This window comes from Lepisma saccharinum, chromosome 2 (assembly GCF_977018435.1).
Source record: "Lepisma saccharinum chromosome 2, izLepSacc3.1, whole genome shotgun sequence".
Taxonomy (NCBI): domain Eukaryota; kingdom Metazoa; phylum Arthropoda; class Insecta; order Zygentoma; family Lepismatidae; genus Lepisma; species Lepisma saccharinum.
This window is the reverse complement of record NC_139230.1, coordinates 54,407,991-54,430,541: the sequence shown is the minus strand read 5'-3', so window position 1 is coordinate 54,430,541 and position 22,551 is coordinate 54,407,991. Positions and strand designations below refer to the sequence as shown.

At 38.8% G+C, this 22,551-nt stretch overlaps 1 protein-coding gene across 2 annotated transcripts in view; it reads left to right on the top strand.

Moving 5' to 3' along the window:
• Positions 1 to 22,551, top strand: part of LOC145984038 (uncharacterized) — a 200,732-nt gene that overhangs the window by 100,167 nt on the left and 78,014 nt on the right. For both annotated transcript variants that reach the window (XM_083117376.1, XM_083117375.1), the window contains exon 3: positions 20,506 to 20,635. In XM_083117376.1, the coding sequence (XP_082973502.1) occupies positions 20,506 to 20,635 (130 nt within the window). The remainder of the gene's footprint in view (positions 1 to 20,505; positions 20,636 to 22,551) is intronic.

Genomic DNA, 22,551 nt, shown 5'->3' with positions numbered 1-22,551 from the left:
CCCCCTCCCCCATTAGTTTAGCATCTGTTGAAAAATAAAATAAAATCTTCTAAAACTGATTGAAAGTGCTATCTGGGCATTATCTTGGAAGAGCTGAGAAGAACTACGCAAAATTGCAATTAAGGTGAACTTATAGGGATGACAAGATGATAATGCATCCACATAAGTTGTTCATGGAAAATTCATAGTATGAAACGCGTGCGCAATTCCACATGGGCAGAAAAATATCTAGAGAAGCATTGCTGACACTCAACCATAGCATAAATCAGTCTCTTTCACACGGTCTACATATGCCTGATGAGAACAGTGTGCAGATATTCCTGTGTCCCCATTTCCTAATTATGTTCTCTGTTTAAGGAAGCTTCAGTCGTTCTTTTGTTTTATGCACCGGTTATTGGAAATTAATTTTAAAGAAGCGCGGTCGGGATTTTCGTTTGAAAGGAAAAAGAAAGATGGTTCGTTTAACTCCCGGCGAGGGAGCTGGAAGCATAAGGCAAGGAAGGAGGCCATTTGTTCATCTTCCCGTGAAGCTAGTTTGGTGTTGTTGCTCCCATCTCGGCCCCGAAGTAGCGGTTTCACTCATGTTGACGTCCTCATGTTCAGTGACCACGTAACTATCTTGAGAAAAAAATCCAGGAGCGTAAAACACAAAGAACAAATGGAGAATTGGAGCAGTCATTGGCATGAGCTGAACCCGTGGGTGCGCGAGCTTCTGTTTGTTGTTGGTGGGAGCGAAATGCTCCTTCTATCCATGATGCGCTAGGATATGTATCTGTGATGTGTAGAAACATTCATATTTCGTTTTTGACCGGAAAGATAAAATGTGAAACACGATACTGTGTGTTCATTTTTCATGGTTTGACCAGGAGCCTTGGATTCGAATCCCGGCGCTCTTTGTGAGTGTACAGTCATCAGTTTCATCCTCATCTTCGCGATTATCCAAAAGTGGCAGATAAGCGAAGCAAAATAAATCAATCAATCGTAGTTTTGAAAGGTGTAAGGCACGACTGTACTCTTTTCTATGGTTTGTCACAAAATAGTGCGAAATAAACTTTTAAACACAACATTTAAGTAGTATGGTTGAGTGTAAGACGAGGCATGAGCCTTAATTCCGTCATTCAAAATAAGGGTTAATTTAGTTAAATTTAGTTTTCATGAGAGTCATGCAAATTCACGGAAAGTATATTGTCTGCTGTAAAAATTTGAGAAGCAAAAATTGAATCCTTTACACAGGAATAAACTTAACACTGATAACTACTTAAATGTGCTATTAGAATGGAAATGTTTAATTTGTGTAATAAGTACAATTTTCGAATAAAATTTGGGATTTTATTTACCCTTTTAACACTGAGATGCCATTTTATATACTGCTTTTGAACCAGAAATGTGTTCAGGTTTTGTACCGAATTATTTATCTTTTATTTGCCATAAATATGTGGCTCTGTACACTCCCTATCACTCTGCAGGCTAACGAGGCTCTGACTTTTCGATCCACAGACAGGATAATCCTTTCTGGGGTTGTGTGTTGTCTTGAGACTTGTTCACGAATGCCCGTATACAGACCCGGTTTTTATCCAAAGCGATGCAGTTTAAGTGCTTGGAGGTGTTTTAACTTTTGTTCTCGATGAGGGATTTATCTCCAGAGCTATAGTTATAGTCAAGACGTTTTATTTGAACTTCCTCACTTGATGTTTAGGGGCTTTAAATCCCCACATTACAAGAAGAGGCAAATAGTCTCAGTGCTAACGTAACCATTATTAAATTTACACAAAAAATAAACAATAATAAACACGCAGAGAGAGAGGGGGAGAGGTTGGTTAGTTTATAATTTACCAACAGGGCTGCCGTTAGAAAACCAGGCATGTATCTCGCATAGAATTTCCGTATATTCTTTCTTTCGTTTTATGCGATATGAACTAGCAGCCTACATCTCCCGAGTTGTAGGTTGAAATCTCTGTTAGAATACTAATATTTATAGTCTACCCTTAGCCTTACCATAGTATTGTACCATTCCAAGAAATTAGGAATTGCTGCGAGAGATTAGTCTCTTTATGGGGATGTTTGTGGCGGCTGTTCATCCTAGAAAGTAGGATAAGCGAGCGCCTACGAACTTTCGAAATAACCAAACCGTATCTATAAAATACCAGTTATATTTACCCATAACTATCTATTCCGTCAAAACTCGGACAATGACTGGTGGCATTAGGTTGATGGTTACCTGCATGAGTACTCGGCTCATGTCCAGGCAAGGACGTATTTAGGGGGATCGACGGAGTCCGGACCCCTCCCCCCGAAAGACTTACCAAGTACTAAAATTAAATAACTAAAATGTACTTGTTTACAATTTGTTGCATAATCAAGGATTATTTATTTCCGCCCAATTTTCTTGAAGGAAAGGATTAGATTGGGATCATACGGCTTTGAATGACAGTACCAAAGAAGATTTATGCATACTCACAATAATATGCATAACATATTAATTAGGAACTTTACTTTTCGTCAACTGAATTTAACATCTTTCTTGTTACTCAATAAAGGACAGTTGCTTTTATACAGATTTTGGCGATCTTAATTGATTTGATTTGATTTAGTTTATTTTACTTCGCGTTTTGTGCCTCTTGGCTAATTTGCGAAGATGGGGATGAGTGATGAAATGATGAAATTGATGAATGGACATTCACAAACAACCAAGCCCGACCGGGATTCGAACCCGGGACCCTTGGCGTCGCAACGCGATGTGCTAACCACTCGGCCACAGGGTCGGGCTTGGCGATCTTAACTACACGTAAGCTAGATAATGAATACGTGCTGTTACTTATGTATTTACTAGGGCTGAGCCGATGCCGATGTATCGGTATCGGGAAGCATCGGTTGGAATTTATCTACCGATACCAGCCAATACTTTTCCTGCATATTGGTCTTCCACGGGGTCATCAAAAATGCTGTGCGACATTTTCGCGGAGTCTGATTTTTTCATAATTTCCACGATAATTATACTTCTCTTTATTTTGCACGAGAAACTGTGTTTGTTTTATTATATAACATCTATTTTAATATTTTGATGTAATTCTTGAATATTCTAAAGAAAATTTTTTGGTAAATTGATGCAAATAATTGGAGAAGAATATTTACGTACCAATATTGATCAATATTTTGAAAATTTGTAATTATTGAAATTTTCAAGTATCTGTATCGGTGGGAATCGGTAAGAGGATCTGTATCGGCTCAGCCCTAGAATTTACCGTCTTTTTACCTATTCATGTAATAATAATACCATATTAATTTACATATTATGAATAGAGCTATAAATTATATTAACGTATTTATTTAAATTTTTACATTGATTATTATTTGGGACATTCTTCGGACACCCTTACCCCCAGATACATGCGCCTTTATCGAATCGGTGGTCGTTCAACTCTCCTCTAGCTTTCTTCTAAACTTGTGAACATACAACTCTCTACATCAACACCCTTACCACTTCTTGACGTCGCACTACTCAGCATTTCAACTCGTGCTGACGGTTTTACCTCCTTGTGCCGGCCCCCGTGGCGGAGTGGTTAGCACATCGCGCTACACGCCAGGGGTTCCGGGTTTGAATCCCCAGCCTGGGCATGGACGTTTGCGAGTGTGCATTCATCAATTTCATCATATCACTCATCCCCATCTTCGCTAATTAGCCAAAAGCTAAGTAAAGTAAAACAAATCAATCAATCAAATCAAACCTTGTTTCTTATTCTTTCCAAACATACCACAGCATGCCCGTACTCAGGATTTTTTTGAAGGAGGGGGCCAAATCCGAAATTTGAAACAACAAAGATATGATACAAAATGCTGTTGGATTAAGTGAGTTAGATTTTCTTACGTCACTTTTCTGCTACTTTTGGCTAATCGCAACGATGAGGATGAGTGATGATATAATGAAATTGATAAAGAAGCACTCACATAGAACACGCTTGCCTAGGCCGGGATTCGAACCCGGGACCCTTGGCATCGTAGCGCGCTGTCCTAACCACTCCGCAACGATGGTTGGCGAATGCTGTTGGAGTGTTATTGTTTACATTAAATTCTCAGAAGTATTCGAATAGTAGAGTACTGTGTTCCGCAAATTAACAATGTTTTCAAATTTCCTTTAATTATCTTATACCAGCACCATTCAACAGCCGTGATAATTTTATGTTTAGAAAATAACATATTTATTAATTAAAGTATACTTATAGTTATAGTTTGTGAATTCCACTTTATGCACAGAAAGGCTAATCGGGACTAGACCTACAGTTTAAAGTGGGATCCGAACCACTATGTGCCTCCACCGGGCATCGAACCCAGGGCCCCTTGATTACAAGGCGACGACGCTACCACTGCGCCATCGGGGAGGCCTAAGTATACTTATTATTAGCAATGACAATGATTATTACAATAAAGAACATATATAATTGTAACCAAAGAAAAACAAGACATTTTAGCAAGATCGACTGAAGTTCGATAGAGCTGCAAGGACAGGAATTTTAAAAAAAATGGACTGTCCTCACTAAATCTGGAAGTCTGGTAGCCTTGCGTCATTTGTTATAAAACAAAAATTACTCAATATTGCAGACTGCAGACTTATGGAGCATTTCTCTTTCTACAACAAACAAATTAGTTTTTGCAAGGATGAAATCATAATTTTTTCAAAATCTGAAAAATTGTCAATGTTTTTTCGTAGGTTTTTGTAGGTTCACATTATATTATTTCATAGTTCGAGGGGGTATGGCCCCAATGGCCACTCCCCTGGGTACGAGCCTGTACCACAGTACTTTAACGTAACCTGTTAAAGTAAGTATTCCATAGCTATCAGCCTTTCACTATTGTGCCTTCCCTCACTCCCAAATGGAAATGTGAAAACTTTTGTCGCGCCTGCAGTTTCTAAAATTTTTGAATTTGAATTTAAAATTTTGGATGCGTCAGCACTTAGGCTATTTTGCCCCCGTCACATTATACGGGGGCCAGCCCCTTACCATTACAAATAACAACTCTAACGTTGCATAACTAAAAATCTTAAAATATTCTGACTTCTGTTAAAAGCTGAAGCTGTAAACGGGCACTCAGCACACATAACGACAAAAGACAGGACAACACACAAAATTATACTGGCCCTATGACTGCGTGAAAAGGGGTTGCTGCTAAGCATCCAGAAATACAAATTCACATTTACTTTTCCGGGCTCGCGGATACCCTCGAAGAAGCATTCAAACCGAATGACAACGTAGATATAGTATCCGAGGACGAAGATGAAACAATCGACACGGTACATAGATTCCTAAGAACAAACCAGGATCGCGAGGAAAACATTATTCGAACTAATGTCCCCGAACTACTTCACATAATTAAATAAATATCTACCTAATTACAAAGCCCCATGACCAGACGGGATACAAAATGTGCTCTTCAAGCACATCCCGATCAACATGGTCCAAGCCATCGTCGCGCTATTCAATTCTTGCATGAAACTTCAATACTTCCCAGAAAACGGGAAAGTAGCCAAAATTATTTGTCTCCCCAAACCGGGTAAAGACAAAAAATGTCCACAAAATTGCAGACCGATTATAATAGTTTGCTTAACAATCTCGGAAAAATTTTCGAACTGGTACTTCTCAAAAGATTTCAGTTCATAACTCAGGAAAAGCAACTGTTACCAAAAGAACAATTCGGCTTCCGACAAAATCATTTCACAGTACACCAACTCATATGTGTACCTAGAACACGTAACGGAACACTTCAATAAGAAGAAATATACCGGTATGGTGCTACTGGATGTAGAAAAAGCCTTCGACAGTGTGCGGCATGAAGGCTTCATCCACAAACTTATTAAACTGGAAATACCAGCTAAGCTAATAAGATTGATAAAATCTTGTATATGTGAAAAGAAATTCTTCGTTTCGATATACAAGAGAAGTCCAATACACGAAACATAGACGCAGGTGTACCACAGGGGTCTATACTCAGCCCTCTCCTCTTCAACCTCTACATATCAGATATCCCCCGACACCATGAAGCACAAATAGCAGTCTACGCTGACGACGTGCTATTTACCAGTCCTCATGGAGACGATATGAAATAGTAGGAACTCTAGAAAATAACCTAGAGATACTCAAATCCTACTATGATAGATGGAAGGTAAAAATAAACGCCCACAAAACTGAGGCAATCATTTTTACCAAAAAAGGCAGCCCCTCCCATCAGAAATCACTCTGGAAGGGGTCAGCATACATTGGCAGAAGCACGTTAAGTACCTTGGAGTCACACTTGACGCCAATCTCAGCTTCGCCCAACACACAAGAGTAGTTCTCGACAGAGCAAGAGTCAGATTCCATCAAATCAAGTCACTGATATACTCGGCTAGCCCGTTAAGTTAAGGGGATTATCCCTGCATTGTGTGACGGGCAAAAATAGCCTGAGTGCTGATGTATCCATAATGTAAAAATCAATCAATCGGCATTTACTTGTTCCAGGACGATTTCCTGGAATAAGTTACAAACTTAATAGTATACCGTATACCAGCCATATATATGTGTGCAATGTAATTTGAGCTGCCTATCTATGTATAAGCGCATTGAGGGTATTGTTTTATTTCGATAATGTGCAACCTAGAACTGAAGGAGTAATAATTATAACTATAATAAGAAATGCGCTTGAACTTCAAATACAACAGAATATTTGGAAATTTGACGTTATAGACTACTAATTCTATAATTTTATTTTTTCTTTTAATTTCTAAATACCAAGTCTTAATAACATGTGTTTCACCTTTTCTAACATGCAAAGGAAACTGTTTTAGCAAACGAACGATCATACGTACAATCTTAAAATAAAGTTAACCTTCTTCGTTGACCGAGCATGTTAAGTGCTCTATTCACGATTTCGCCACCCAGTGACACGGGTTCGAATCCCAGTCTGGGTGTTCTTCGTGAGTGCTACTTCATTAATCTCGTCTAACCATTATTCATGCTCACTGTTACGATTAGCCATGAGTGGAAGAAAAGTAACGTAAAATATGAAATACCAATACGCCCAACTGCAATCGAAAGAAGGCTATGTATGTTCTATTTGCTGAATATTCCTTGCATTATGAATAGGTAAAATGAATAATTGTGTAGAACCGAACGAGCTGAGTGAGTGATTAAGGTTATGTAATGTGTCAATTGGTTTTATGATGTGGATTTCCTGCCTCAAAGGATTGAACGGTTGATTAAATTGAATATTAATTTTATTTATATTTATTCATATTATTATTCATTCCTATTATTGACTGTATGTAAGGATAACGCAATGAAGATGTATTAGAAATGTGATACTGTAAAGTTGAATTCTACGTGAATTGTGAAACTTTAACAGCGCAATGTTTCAAAAGCCAGAATACTGATAATTATGCAAATAATAGTCAAGTTTAATAATGCGCAATATATGTTGTATAACAATAATTTGAGTCAAGGAATTGCATAGGGTCATGGTGGGCGCACACTCCCGTTTCTTGTCTAATGCAATAATGAAAGCGATGAGTCATTAGATACACAAGGCTGAAGAAACCGGGCAATAAACCTCTTTATTATTACATGAACCATCCACTTCATCTTCTCCCGCTTTATCACTTGAGTAATCGTTCTTGACAGCACGTGGCCATGAGCGAGATTTCATTTGTTCTGGCAAGATGGAGTTCCGTGAGTATGTTGTTCTGTGGGCAATAACTGGCAAATTCTTTCACATGGAACGGAAGGAAAGGAAGCAATTTTACAAGCTATAATTCCTTCATTGACTAATCTAATTGTAGCCATCTCCCGAAGAACTTCAGGAGAGCGTGACATTGTTTTTCCTTACTCTCGAGTCCAAGCCGCGGTAGCTCAGTCCCGGGTAAGGCATGGGTATTTGTTTGTCCAAATGAGAAAAAATGAAAAACTGAGAATAGTGAAAAACGGGGACTACCACCGCTTAGGGGTATTCCTTTTAGAAAATAAAAAGTCGTTAGGGCGTCTGACTACCATGCGAGAGACCCGGGTTCGATTCCCGGCGGGGAAGAACCGGGATTTTTTCCACCTGTTCAAGCGGCTCCGGCGCCCACCCAGCGTCGTATAAAGTGGGTACCTGGAGGAAACTCTGGGGGGTAAAGGCGGCTAGGGGCGTGGTGCTGATCACATCACCCCACCTTCGGCCGTGATCAAGAAAGTGTAGGGCCCTAGCTCCACACCCCCTATACGCCTCCATGGCATGGTATTTGAAACATGTTAGCTGTTTCTGTAAACAACTTTCAGTAACCCAAATATATTACAATTTTGTTATTATTAGGCTGCTGCTGTTATTAAAACTCTGTGGCACAACAGCCCTCTGAGGTCGAAGATATTTTTATAAATAATAAGTGCTCAGCACGTAAAGTCCAATCGAGAGCCACCGATTTCTTTCGATGACTGAAGGAGGGTTGGGGGGAGGGGGCGTAGTGTCTTCAAACATTTCTGATATTATTATTATTATTATTATACAGGGTGATTCGCTAAAAACGTGCAAAAATGAAACCGGAAATAGTGATGCACCACTGAACAATTTAAGATAGGGAACCTCGAGGCGGAGAAGCCAGCTTACCGAGATTCGGAGCACCGCCTCACTTCAGCGTGGATTTCCGCAACTATCTGGATGTTAGTTTTCCTCCTTACTGGATTTGATGGGAGGTTTTATTCCCTGGCTTGCGGGGTTACCCGATCTGAATCGACTAGATTTTTCGTCGGGCGATAACTCAAACCAATTGTTTGAGACCTCGGAGGACACGGGCCTGAAATTAGTTGCCAGGGTTGTCATCGCTTGTGATGTGACTCCTAAAACGCCAGGAATATTTTAAAGGGTGCGGCAGAATCTCATTCACTGCTGTCATGCTTGCATTCTGGTTGGTCACCGTCATTTTGAACAACTATTGTGAGGTACTTAATTGTACCTTGTTAACACCTGTTTGTCCGTGTTATAACGTTAGTTTCCAAATATCAAGCATGTAATTCATACGCGTAAATTAATGTAAATAAATGTCGCTACTCATTGTATGTCAGCAGTGTAGTTACGTGTCACTTCATTTCTATGGACGATGGTATAGCTTGCTAAGTTGGCATGTTTCAGCAAGTATCTCGTTAGGCTTCTCCGACCCTATACTCTGTCTCGGTTATCTCTGGAGCAAGCGAACGAATACAAGTCTTTGCGCAAGTAGTGACGCGAGACGGCTTCACCAATGAACACGTGAGAGGGAATGGGATTGCATGGAGGGGCGAAAATGACTGCAGTTACCAGCCTTTGCAGCAGCGTGTACTGCTTCGCTCTGCCCACTCTATTTTCCCCTCTACTCTGCCGCCATGCACGGCCTTGCTCCAGAGGTAGCCATAGGTCCACTATCTCAAATTCTTCAGTGGTGCAACACTTATTTCCTGTTTCATTTTTGCACGCCTTACCAAATAACCCTGCACAATACAATTATTATTTCTGAACATAAATAGTGTTGCTTTTAATTTCAATAGATAACTACTTCATGTCATATAGGGTTCCCTTGTCCCGACAAAAGTCCTTAAGGTGGGATGGGAATTTGTCCAGTATATCTGTCTGAAATTGTTGAGTCAACCTGGTAACTTACCGGTGAACATATTGCATAATTAACAATTCCTAGAAGCGTTGCAGATATTTTTCATGTGACTGAACTCGGCAACTGCGTGCCCTACTCACATAATGTATCCTCTGGAGAACTAAGGGATTAATAACATGAGTTGGGTATAAAGACCTGCACAAGACCCGGAAAAAACCCGTCTGCGAGGAGGCGCGCCTACAATAATATGCAACACGCACGTCAAGCCCAGGTGTTCGAAATTGCGCAAGTGAGCTTCACGTCACAGTTGTGCACAGGCATCGATGCCTGCCAGGTTTTTCTATTACCCGGGTCTTAAGAAGACCCGTGAGACTCGATGTAGTTCTTGCAGGTAGACGGCGAGCACTACTGTCAGTGTTGCCAACGGCCATTATATTTCACTACGCATGGAAATATTTGAATTTCTGCTAGGCGCAGGTGCCTTGAGGTTGTATAACCATTGGCGTAGCAAGGGGTGAGCGAAGTGGGCGACCACCCTGGGCCTCGCGCATATAGGGGCCTCGCGTCCTATGAGGTTGATACGAAAAACGTAATAAATGGAAGTGAGAAAGATAGAAAAGGCTAATTTTTGTGGGCAATAAAATTAAAACATTATTTTTATCTGGCTTTATATTCTAGTTTAACGTTATAATTTGAATGAATACGTCAAATCAGAGGCGGGCGGTAGCTCTAAGCCTAAGGGGTCCCAAAAAGTCAAACAATTTTCATTTCTCATGTGAAACATTAACGCAAAAATTGCTTGGACAATTTTATCCAATTATTATTTTCTTGAATAGAAAGCGCTTTGTCTTGGTTTTTCTTCTGTCTCGTGACCTTGCATAGCCTACACGATTTTAATATGTTAATGATAAAGCACCTCAAACTGCCACGGAGCAAAGTATGGGGCATTTAAATGCTTCCGGTCTTTTAAACTGAGGAAGGGCAGTGGCGTCGCTAGGCCATCTGCTTTGGGGGGGCTGCAACCAGATACATGACTTACTACTATTGTAAATATTCTTAATGTTTGAAAATAGCAAAGTGATTAATAAGATAATAATATATAACAATCGTAAGGAACTAAAACTAACATAGATTTACTGCATTAATTTTTATGAAAACAGATGGATATTCTTATCCTGTTTTTCTAATGCTGGTGAACTATGTCTTTATGTATCAGCTGTACTCTGCGGTTCGAATTTCTTGCAAAATTATCAATAACACAATCCACACACAATTCATGACACTCTTCCTTTTCTATGGCCAGTATTGCAAGTGAGGAAAGTCTGTCTTGGCCCATACTATTACGCAAAAAATGTCTTGATTCTCTTCAAACAACTAAAACTCCTCTCACACGATGCTGATGTCACAGGAATTGTCACTGCAATTTGCAACATTCTGCATAAGTTCGGAAACATGTCTTTTGGAATGGCGTGCATTAAATGTACTATGGATGTGATGGTGTACGTCAAGTTCTTTAGGTAATTTTTTGCAACCATGATTTCAGCGATCGGCACTTGTAATTGAAAATAGTCACAAAAACCACTCAAGAATTGAGGGTTCAAAAACAAGTCAAAATTTGTTGTAAGTAAAGAAGGTGACATATGCTGAATTCCAACCAGAACACTGGAAGTTGCTTTATCTTTGAAACGACTTTCCAGCTCATTTATCATTCGATCAACGATAGTGTCAAAAAGTCCGCAGAATGCAGGTTTATCAGTATCAGTTGTGTGCCCCAGGGTTTCATTTACAACGTGATCTTTCAGTGATGATGGTAATGTGTGAACACGTTTGTGAACTTTTGAATAATATTCAACACTTGTTCCATTCCTTCTGTTTCACAAATGACTCTGCCTCTTTGTATACAGAGTTAAAATATTCTTCATTTCGCATACCGCGTAAAGTGTCAAGCACTGCATTAACACCTGCAATTGCCTCCGCAATATCAAGGCTTGGTGACTGCAACTTGTTATTGAGAATTTCTGTTAAGGACAGAAGTTCAATGAAAATAAACAGAGACGTCATGGTTGAGAATTTTTTCAAAAATTCATGAAGGCCTAGGGCTGTACATTTATCTGCTGAATCTGATGGTTTCCTCAGATATTTCAAAAGACCATCGTAAGTTTTTCTCACCGCAAGTAGAGACCTTATTTGGCAAGCCCATCTAGTGCTACTTAGATTTTTTAGTTCTGCACGAACATTTACTTCGAATAATAAATTTGTCCATTGTTGTACGAACAATAGTAAATGTCACATAAAGCTTTGATAACAAACACAATATCACAAACTCCGTAACACAAAACACACCACTACCGTTTCCTCGCGTAGTAACCGTTGTGAAAATAGAACAAATGACGGCGATCGTTTGCACTGTTACCAGCTAAAGACATGACGTGTCAGATGTAAGATCGTGGTTTAAAAAAAACTATGTCACAACGAAACTATTCTTTCCCAGAATATGTATCTAGAGGTATCTTCCTGCATTAACAATTGTTCAAATATGTTTTCTCGAAATACTGTATGTAATAATAGCTAAAAATTGGGGGGGCTTATCGAGGGATTGGGGGGGCTGAAGCCCCCCCTAAAAGGGCCTAGCGACGCCACTGAGGAAGGGTATGGATAATATTGGCAGTTCTTCCTTCCTTCCTACAACTTCAGATGCAGCTATTGCCCTCTGTAACGGGCACGAAGATGATTTATCTTCAGAATATCCTGATAAAGTTTTACGTTTCAGGAATGTGCTTAAATCTGAAATCAAGTGCTTTGCCAAAGTTTCTTCTCCTGATAGCTCTACACTAGCTTCCAGTGTTCTCTGTATCCTGTACCGTCTTCTGTTTTTTTTTCCTACTTTTCAAGTAACAACCACAAAAAAAGAACTATCTTTCTCAAAATTGAAACTTAGGAAAAACTTCTGGAAGGTAGTGTCGAATGGCATGATTCAGCCCAAATGTACCGGACTCAGTAATCTCACTCTTGAACGAGAAAGGGCAAGATCTAATGTAAAAGTATCATTCGATGCCCAGAAGCCAGCTTTCTGTTAAGCAAGGTGGTTTGATTTAAATCAAAATTTAAATTGGGGAATTCTATTTTTAAAAAATCACTTATTGAAATCACTTTAAATAAAATTACAGAATAATGTACACAAGAAATTTGTAGATGTCAGAATCACTTTTTCTGAAAGTATATTAATCTCGTATTCATTTAATGGTGTTTATTATGCTCTAAGAAAGGAAATAAAGGAAACAAAATATATGTCCTGATGGGGTGAAGCTCATACGAAAATAAATGTAATATGTCATCTTAAAAAAGCACTTAAATTTCCCTTGATTTAAAATTCAATAATTTTTATAAGCAAAAATAGCACATTTTTTAAATAGAATAATGTAGAAAATACTAATCACGTTAAACCGTAAATAGTGTTATTTTCATTAAACTGTAAATAAATATGGCAGCTGATATTTGACTAACTAATATGTTGTAATATGTGAAAATTCAGAGGTAGAGCATCGATTTGTATAATTATTAATGTAAGTGTAGCCATAACCAGCCATTCTAAGTAATTACATACATTTCCTGGAAGAATCTGACTTTACTTGAGGGACCCAAATTTGTTTCTTGCGGACGCGTACTTTGCGATTTTGTTACGCCACTGCGTCAAATATTTAATATTACAAGAACATTAAGACGTAACAACAAAATGAGATTCACAATTATTATTATCATCTAAGCCCTAAAATTCAAAGTAAACTGGTACAATTAATGTGCAACAAAGTCAAAATTGCTAATTAAAAAAGTCAAATTAGCTATATCAATTGATTACACCAAAGATTTCACATTTATGGGGCAAATGACTATCGTTTTATGATTTGTTGTTGTTTAAACCGATTGTGTCGAAGAGTAGGTAGATACTTTGGGCACCTAGACAGGATTGTGGTTTAGCGCAGCCCCTCCCACACGCTCTATCAAGCACAGACATTTTATGTGCGTCCTTCGATATTTTCTACTTAAGCCATGGTTTGTGACATTTACATCCTACAAATTTTGAAATGAGGAAACAAAGAACGACTCATTAAATAATATATAGGTTATATTTAAAGGTTCTTAGTTTGTATTTCTGATTTTTTTAAAAGAAAATTTAGCATATTTAAGGATATTTCAGATGTCTTACTGTCTAAAGAATATCTTAAAAAACGTACTATTACTACTGCCTTGGTTAATGAAAATTCCAGCAGCGTGTTAATGTAGCTCTGCCAAGTGTAAATTTCTCTGTCGCGTACTATTAAATATAATTTTCGTCAGAAATTAATTATTATTATAGGCTATTATATAAATATAATTATTTGCTGACGTTTCCTTGATGACTGTATATCGATTCACATTGATATTTCAAACTTAAAGAACGGATGGAGCCTTGCATTCTAATCTCGCCCAGGGCTTCGCGATATGTTGCTACGCCACTGTACCTAAGATTTTTGTAACTTCTCAAATTAGTTTCATTATTATGTCAAACCAACTACCACATATTTTCCAAATTTGTTTCAAAGGTCTTCAAATAGGTTTTTGTGTCTTATTCATTTTATGTCACTTTTCTGGTCTTGAAATCGTAAATCTCCTCTCGGTTTCATTTTTACGTTGTTCGTTTGTTGAAATGTGTAAATAGCATTGTCTGCTATTTGCACCCGTATGAAGATACAAGCTAACAATAATTATATTTTGCATCGTATTACTATCAATGCGGTCTGTAGAACTAGATAACTAGCAACAACTATTTTTTTTTGTACTGGGTACAGAGTCTGGAGAAAACCTTGCTAGAAGGTTGAAACGTTACGTTTAGTTTATGTTTTAAAATTAAATAAATTTCTGCGTTGGTCAGCATATTGAGTTTTCCATATCATGTAAATAAGGCTTACTGGTGTTACAACAACATGAGCGAACGACGATTTGTTGAAAGAGATGGCAATATTCAAAAACCTTTTATAATGCAAATTCTGATTTCATGTTCCATTTTATGGACCATCGTGCCTTAGTGTCGGGGGGGGGGGGATCTTGAGCAACTAATTCGGATATTGAATTGACAAAATTACACCAGAGAGAAAATCTGTTTGATTGATTGATTCATTTATTTGGTCAATTTATGCACAATAATGCTAATCGGGACTGGACCTACAGTTTAAAGTGGGATCCGAACCACCATGTGCCTCCACCGGGTATCGAACCCGGTACCCCTTGATTACAAGGCGACGACACTACCACTGCGCCATAGGGGAGCACCCCCCCCCCGCAAAAGTATAATGTAGAACAACCACCAGTAACACAAAGTCCAAAATATTTACGATGGCACTTTTTACAAAACTTGGTTCGTACTCCTTCACAGGTGTCAGCAGTGGCGGCAATTAGGGGCGGGGCCGAGAGAGTGCAGTTGCCTCCCCCCCCCCGACTTTTTGAAACTTTTGCACCACGCTAACCTCATGCATCAAGGGAAATTAAACTGTCCTTCCCCGCCCTCCCCCCCACTTTTGCACCTTGGCCCCTTAGTTTTGGAACCCAATCGCCGCCAGTGGGTTTGAGTGTTACAAATGTTTTCTACCCAGGAATAAATGTCTGCAATATTAAATTGATAAAAGTGATTAACATTTCAAGTGCTCCTAGAACAGTTTAGAATCTAAAAGTTGGCAACGGTGACTGCGTGACTCATGTATCTGGAGACGGTGCAAAACCGGAATGAGCGTTCGCTGAAGATAAGCGAGCTTCGTCTTGCAAGGCCTTCCAGTTACTCGTGGGCTTTCGATGCTTGACGGGTCAAAACTCAGGTATATAGTTTTACTCACCCGCCCGACCAGCCAGGCGGGCCTAGTAAGCGATTCTGATCGATATGCAGGCCTCTGGTTGGGTAACACTAGTTATTGTGTTACCATGAATTTTGTTAGTTGTACTAAAACTGCTGCCAATACTTAACACTATAAGTAAGATAATTCGTCATTTGAGATCTTTTTACATTTCAAAAAATGGAAATTAAATTGTTTTTGAGGGCTTTCATTGAAAACATCGTTTGTCCCTTTTACAACATTGTGCTGATTTTGAAAAATAATTTTCCCGTATTTTTCTTTAAGTATCTGGAAGCCCTGGTGTCAAAGTTATATTTTTTACCAGATTTCCAACATTTTTTAAGAATTTTGTAGCCCTTTTCAAAGCAATTTTTTCCTAGACCTCTTTGCAGATAAAAGTCCGGATGTGTAGCCTTCCCAAGACCTCACCCATCCTTGTTAACAGAAAATAACCATTAAATACAGTATTCAATGACTATGCAAGAGATTGTCAATGTTCATGCCCTCACTTATAAGGCATAAGAGTTAGGTTCACGATTTTATTTTTCCCTGTGAATGCTTGCTTGTACCTATTCACTCTCATTATCTAATATTTTAATTTTAAAACCTAACGGTAGTAAATAAGAAAGCAGCCGCAGTGCAGTTGGTTGGCAGTCACTGCCACGCGAGAGACTCTGGTTTGATTCCCGGGATGGTGATTTCAGGTGGGACTTTTCCCAACAGTATCTCTGCATGGAGTGGCTCTGGGGTTCACCAGCCAAATGAATACCTGGAGGGGTAAGGTGCTTAGTAAAGACGACCGGACGTGGTGCTGATCAAATCACTTCCAAATGTGGCCAAGATTGTGAATGTGGGCAGCTGCATTCCCCTATATTCCTTCACTTCATGTTGCAATATGCTACCTGAACGGCAACATACAAATATAATACATAACCGTAGTAAGAAAACAATAACTTACAATGGAAATATAGTCTACAGTCTACACTTAGAATTTAAATTCCATAAATCTCTGACCTTAGATGGAAACGGTCTGATCACCATCACGCTCTAGGTTGCTTGTCTCGGGAGCTAAGATTCTGTCGGAAAGGTCCGAAAAGCAGGCGGAAGTGACGTCAACTAGTGCAGTTCGAAAACTCCAATTAAACGAGCAATCGAGACCGTAGCACGGAGCACGCATCGTTGCAGGCTTAAATACTTGACTCGTGCACTTGTTCATTTGTTTGAAATCATGGAAGTCGAAAGTCAGTCAGATGCAGTGGCGACTCGTGACTTTTTTGAGGTATAGGAAGAAGTTATGGTAAACCCAGGAAGATTTGAAAAATATGTTCAATTACAGTCACACGTATCCCTTGTACTATCCATTCCATTTAGAATGTTAGCTGCCGGTCCATGCACAAGGTAGGGCAAGGGGCCCTTGCCCCGCTTGAACTATGAAATATTTTCATGTGAACCTATAAAACCTTCGAAAAAAGCATTGACGATATTTTAGATTTTGCAAGAATTTCGATTTTGTCCCCCGCCTTCTCCCTGTCGTTGTGTGGATTGAGGATAATAAGAAGTTTTGCTTCAACTCTGAAATTATGCTAAATGCCTCTAAATTGAGCTAGAATTTATTATATTTCTTTCAGAAACTGTAGTTTTAAGTTCAATTATGCCTCTACTTTTAGAGTTTTGAACTTGCGTTATTTATTATTCACTACAGTTATGTAATATTGTTAATTTTCCCACAAAACTGTGTACAATGGTTCAATAAACGAAATTGATTCAGCATAGAACTTGAAATGGTTTGGGAAAATTGTTTGTTTACTCCCAACCTTCTACCGATTTCCTGCCATAAAATTTTCTCACAAACAAAATCGGGCAGGATAAAGGAAAGATAGAGGATGAATCGTGGCATGGTTGTAAAAAGCTTGTCGCTGTGTATGCAGGCATATAATCTCTTTTATTTTAAACCTGTTCGCTTGTGAACTAGAAATTAGATTTGGACATAATTTTATTTTTATTTCCTGAAAACATTCCTTTGAATTAGATTTCCCTCTCCCAATTACTTACTCTGCAGATTGTGCTAGATTTTATCATTATGCGAAAAGCAGGGTGCTAGGTGCCAACGAAGATCAAACTGTGCTATGTTTAGTTCCATTTTGCTGGGGTTGGCATCACTGATTGCGGAAATTCTCGATTCTTCCTCGCTGGATGCCTTAAAACCGAAACCTTCCCCCTGCCCCTTTTCCACTGCTCACCCATCTGTTTGTAGTGCTACCAGCGAGGTTCCTCAGGCGGGGCAGCAGAGCCTGTGTGTCCATCGTCTTTGGGCTGCGGCTGGAGCGAGTGACAGCTGTCAACTCTTGACAGTAGCTAACCTAGTCAATTGTACGTGCATTGCTCTCATTATTTTATAACGCGCATTATTATTATTAAACTCTTAAAAAGGAAGAGAACTGGAAGCAAATATAAATGAACCATAGGAAGTTCCTTACTTCCTACATGGAGGAATCTCCCCTGGTCAGATGTTGGTTGTAGTTCTTCTAATGTGTGAAAATGTAAATATGAGAACATTTTTAAAATGGTATGGGCCCTGCAATCGAAGTGCAATTCGAAAGACTTTCACGTCCAGTCCAAGGCTTCAAGACTGAACTACGAGACCATTCTCGGAGGATGTTCGTTTCAAGTACGGTCTTTCAACTTCCGGACATGACCTAAGTATTTGAAATATAGGGTTCCCGTTTGGAGGTCAGGCAACTTGGAAAGTTTTAAGGCCACCCATGTTCGGATATACACTGTTGCCATTATGGATGTGTTATGTTATTAGTTAGGGAAACTCATCTCTCCACCCCCACCAATGTCGTCGTCTTGTATGATTGTTAGCGGAGGGTGATTGAGCACCTGCTACCACTGGGTATATGGGGTGTCCGTCATTGGGCAATACACCCTATTGTTTATATAGGAGTAAGATTGTACCGAAATTGAGATGGTCTTGTATGAAAACTAGATGAGACCATTCAATACAGACAGACTTCTCTAAAAACCTATTGGATCAGGCCCGTACCCAAGGGGGGACAGGGAGGCCATGACCCCCTCCTCAACCCATGATTTTTTTTAAATTTGAACGTATAAAAACCTACAAAAATTACGTTGATGGTTTTTAAAATTTTACATGAATTTCGATTTTGTCCTTGCACAAATTAATAGGTTGTTTCTGGACAGAGGCAGGCAGGCTATAAAAGTCTGCAGTCTGCAATATTGGGGTATTTTAGTTCTACAGCCATTAATGCAAGGCTATCAGGCGTTCCGATTTAGTCGGGACAGTCCATTCCTTTTAATCCATGCCCCGAACTTTTTGCCTCGGCTCGGTCACAAATGTTTCACATAATTAGAATAAAGGGGAATTTTCTATACTCTTTACATTATGGAAGAAAGGTTCCTCAATGGCTGCAATACAAAACCAAGTATATAAGGCGCATTTAGCTGTCCAGCCGCACCGCAAGGTCTGTGATCCCTTTTCACCACCACTGAGCAGAAGGATAAAAAAAAAAACTTTGTTTTCTTACTCCAACATCAGGGTTTTTCTGCAACTGATGTCCATTCTGCTTAGGTTTAATTAATATTATGTAAATGGAGAATCCACTTCACAGCAGAATCGTTGCTAGATTTTGGGGGTACAAAATTGCCTGAAGTACTTTTAACATATATTGTTATTTGTCCAAAACACTCAAATTAAGTACATTATTATTTACGCAATTCTGTCAATCGGAATTTGTTTTTCTGCAACTTTTCTTCTTTTCTACTTGTAATTATCTTGAACATAAATGCACAGTGATGTGACCGTACAACAGTGAACAGACAACTTTCACAGTGTGCAGAAGACACCAAGGCCAAAAAAATTGATGCTACAAGCCGTTGAAAATGGCATTTTTCTATCCCACATGTATTTAACCCCATTTAATAGCTTCTTTTAATAGCATTTATTTTTACTGTCTAATAAGATTCTAGAAGCGAAAAAGCACCATAGAAACAATATTACGCCAGGGTGAAGTCACTTAGCCGTTCCCTTCAGATAATTTATTTACAGAGTTTGCACTGACTCCAAAGTCCTGGGCAACTGGAGGAATCAGGAAAACAAGGCTAGGACTGAGGTCATTGGAAATAAATGATTTTTGCTTGGCAGAATTTGTAACCAGAAACACGTTTAGTTTTATCTTCCCAACAATCTTCTTTTTTTGGGTAATATTGCTTATAAAAAGGTTCTTTCATTTATTTTCAAAAATGTTCAACAAACGTGATTCATTTGATTAACTTACAAAGTTGAAATGTAACTTTTATTTTTTAGCATATTAATATTTAGCATTACACAGTTATGTAAAATACCTGGAAAAGTCAGGGACTTTGCAAATGGGTGTGAACCCTCATCTATCAACCCCACACACATACCTATGTGCTTTTCGTAGGCTATTTGAATTGTTTTTTGCATTATGCACACATGTAGCCTGCCCTTATCATACAATTTATTTTTTCGTTCTCTGACAAACAAATGTCAGTGTCAACTGCAAATATTTGTCACGTGGTTGCATACATATAGGTTAGAAAATGCAGTTGAACATTTCGTAACAAAATGAGCAAATTTCTCTACCCCACCCTCTCCTATACACCCACCCCCCCACACACATATATTAATATATATATACATACACACAAACACAGTGTATAATATGAGAAAAAAATTATTTAAAATTCGCCTATTGGTCTGCCCCCCCTCAAAAAAATCCTGGGTACGAGCCTGTCTTGGATTATTGGTCTCATACGAGACTTTGATATGATATTTAAAAATTTACTTTACTGTGATTTCTTTGGCATCCCAAGTGGATATCTACCTGATTATATGTCATATCGGTGTATTTGTATAGTAACTACAAAGTTAATCCATTAGTGGCAATTGTGAGTCTGTGTTGCATATATGCAGGCTAGAACTGTTTCATGTGGGCTTGTAGTGTCAAACGAGGCATAATTTTTGTTTGTGAGTTTTCCTGCATTGTAATTGTTTTATCCTCTGTTTCTTTCCAGATGGATCAAATATAAAGATCTTTTCTGTCAATTTCTGGAAAGGAGAAGACAGATACTGAAAACACCTTTGGACCCTGTAGAAACTCCAAAGAGGGTGAACAGAAAATCTCCCATAAAAAAAGCACAGAAGGTATGTGTTAACTGAGAGAGACAAGAGTTAGTAGAGTTTCAGTTCTCATTTAATGTACAATATGGAAACTTGTCTTCTTAAGTTATACATTTTCTGGCCAAAGAACAAAAGAGGAATTTAGGGCAAATCCTCAGCCTACTTATGACATATACTATTGCATAAAATTATTAAACAAATCTGAGTTCAGCCCACCCAGTGTTTCTCAAAAGTTGGTTTGATCCTTATGATGGTGTAGTTTAGTTTTGATAAGGAGTTGATCTCTGTATTAGTGAAATCAGTGAGTAAGTTTTAAAACAATATATTTTATGAGTTTGTTAAGGCTGTCCTCAACTTTTTCATTAAGGGGTTTGACCCCCTATTAAAGGATGCAAATAGCCAGTGTGTTGATGTGCCCATAATTTTAACAAATCATACAATCATTTTTCACTGTAGCTGAATTCTTCATGTTGTGCAGAGGAAGATGGGATAGGTAAGGTGAAAGGTAAATGTACCCCTCCTGTGCATGTGCTCAAATGCCATGAAGGCATATGGGGTGATGTGGAGGTATAGAGCTTCACATATTCTTGATCTCGGTCATTGTTGAGATGTTGTGATCATCATCACACCTGGCCACCTTTACCCACCAGGGTTACCCCCATTTATGAGGCTGGGTGGGCTTCAGAGCTGCGTAGAAACAGGGATATGACTGGAGAAATTCCTGGTCCAGATCACCTGCCCTGGGATTCGAACCTCGGTCTTCCATGTGGTAGCCAGATGCTCTACCCTATTATGCCCCACCCTGTCATGTCCCCAAGTCACATTTTCTGATTTTGCAATTATAACATAACAAATGTGTAAAGAAAATAAATGCAGAACTGGTTTTAGGATCTCAGAAAATCATGCTGGAAAGATATCATAAAGAGTTCAAAATAACAATCCCATTTTTACTATTTTTTTAAGTGCACTCTATGCACAGATAGATTAATCAGGATTGGTCCTACAGTTTAAACTTTGATCCAAACCACTATGTATGTGCCTTCACCAGGTATCAAACCTGGGGCCCCTTTATTACATGTCATCAGGAAGGCTTACTTACAACAGACAGATTTGGACAGCGGCGATCCTTCGCCTCCACTCGCCACTCTCACTTTTGGTACCCTCTCACTCAGATCTTCTTTCTTGATCTTATCTGAGTGTGGTATCCGTATCCCGGAATAGGATATAAGGATTAACTTGGTAAGTGGAGAGGTCAGAAGGTACGTAAGAGAGAAGAGGCAAGTGCTCTGAGTCTTGGTACCTAAGATTTAAACCAAGACGTTTTTGAAAAATTAATATTGTGAAATTGAGTAGCTCCAAACAATAAGCAAGATATGAAATATAAAGATACATATAACATAAAAATAAAATAATGAATATATAAGAATACAATATAAGAAGGAGAATATAGAATAAGATAGTAGAGGAACCCTTAGATCCCATAAATAAGAGAATAATAAGGCACTTGATGAGGAATCCTTAGATCAGAAGACAAGTAGATATTCATAAGAGTTATATTGAAGAGACATCCCCGAAGAATAGGGAGTTCTCAAGCCTCCTCTTCTGTCTTCAATCTTCTACTCGCAGTCCTCAACTGGTAGACAGCATCTGGATACTGGAAATATATATAGTGGTTTCAGTCATCCAATTCTAGTATGTCAGGTTCTCTTCTGAGGGATGTAATGTAGTGTTTTCTTCTATTCAGGGAAGCCGGTCCTTCTTCATAGTATCTTATTTCATTTAAGCAATTATTTTGTGCAGAGCTGCTGTCTCCCATTAATTGGGCAGCAAGTCTCATGCTCGATCTAGTCTTAGTTCCAGTGGGTTCCATGTTTTCAATAAATGATGATATTGGAACCACTTGTCGGGCTCGTGGCTCTTGATGGTGTTTGAATTCCATT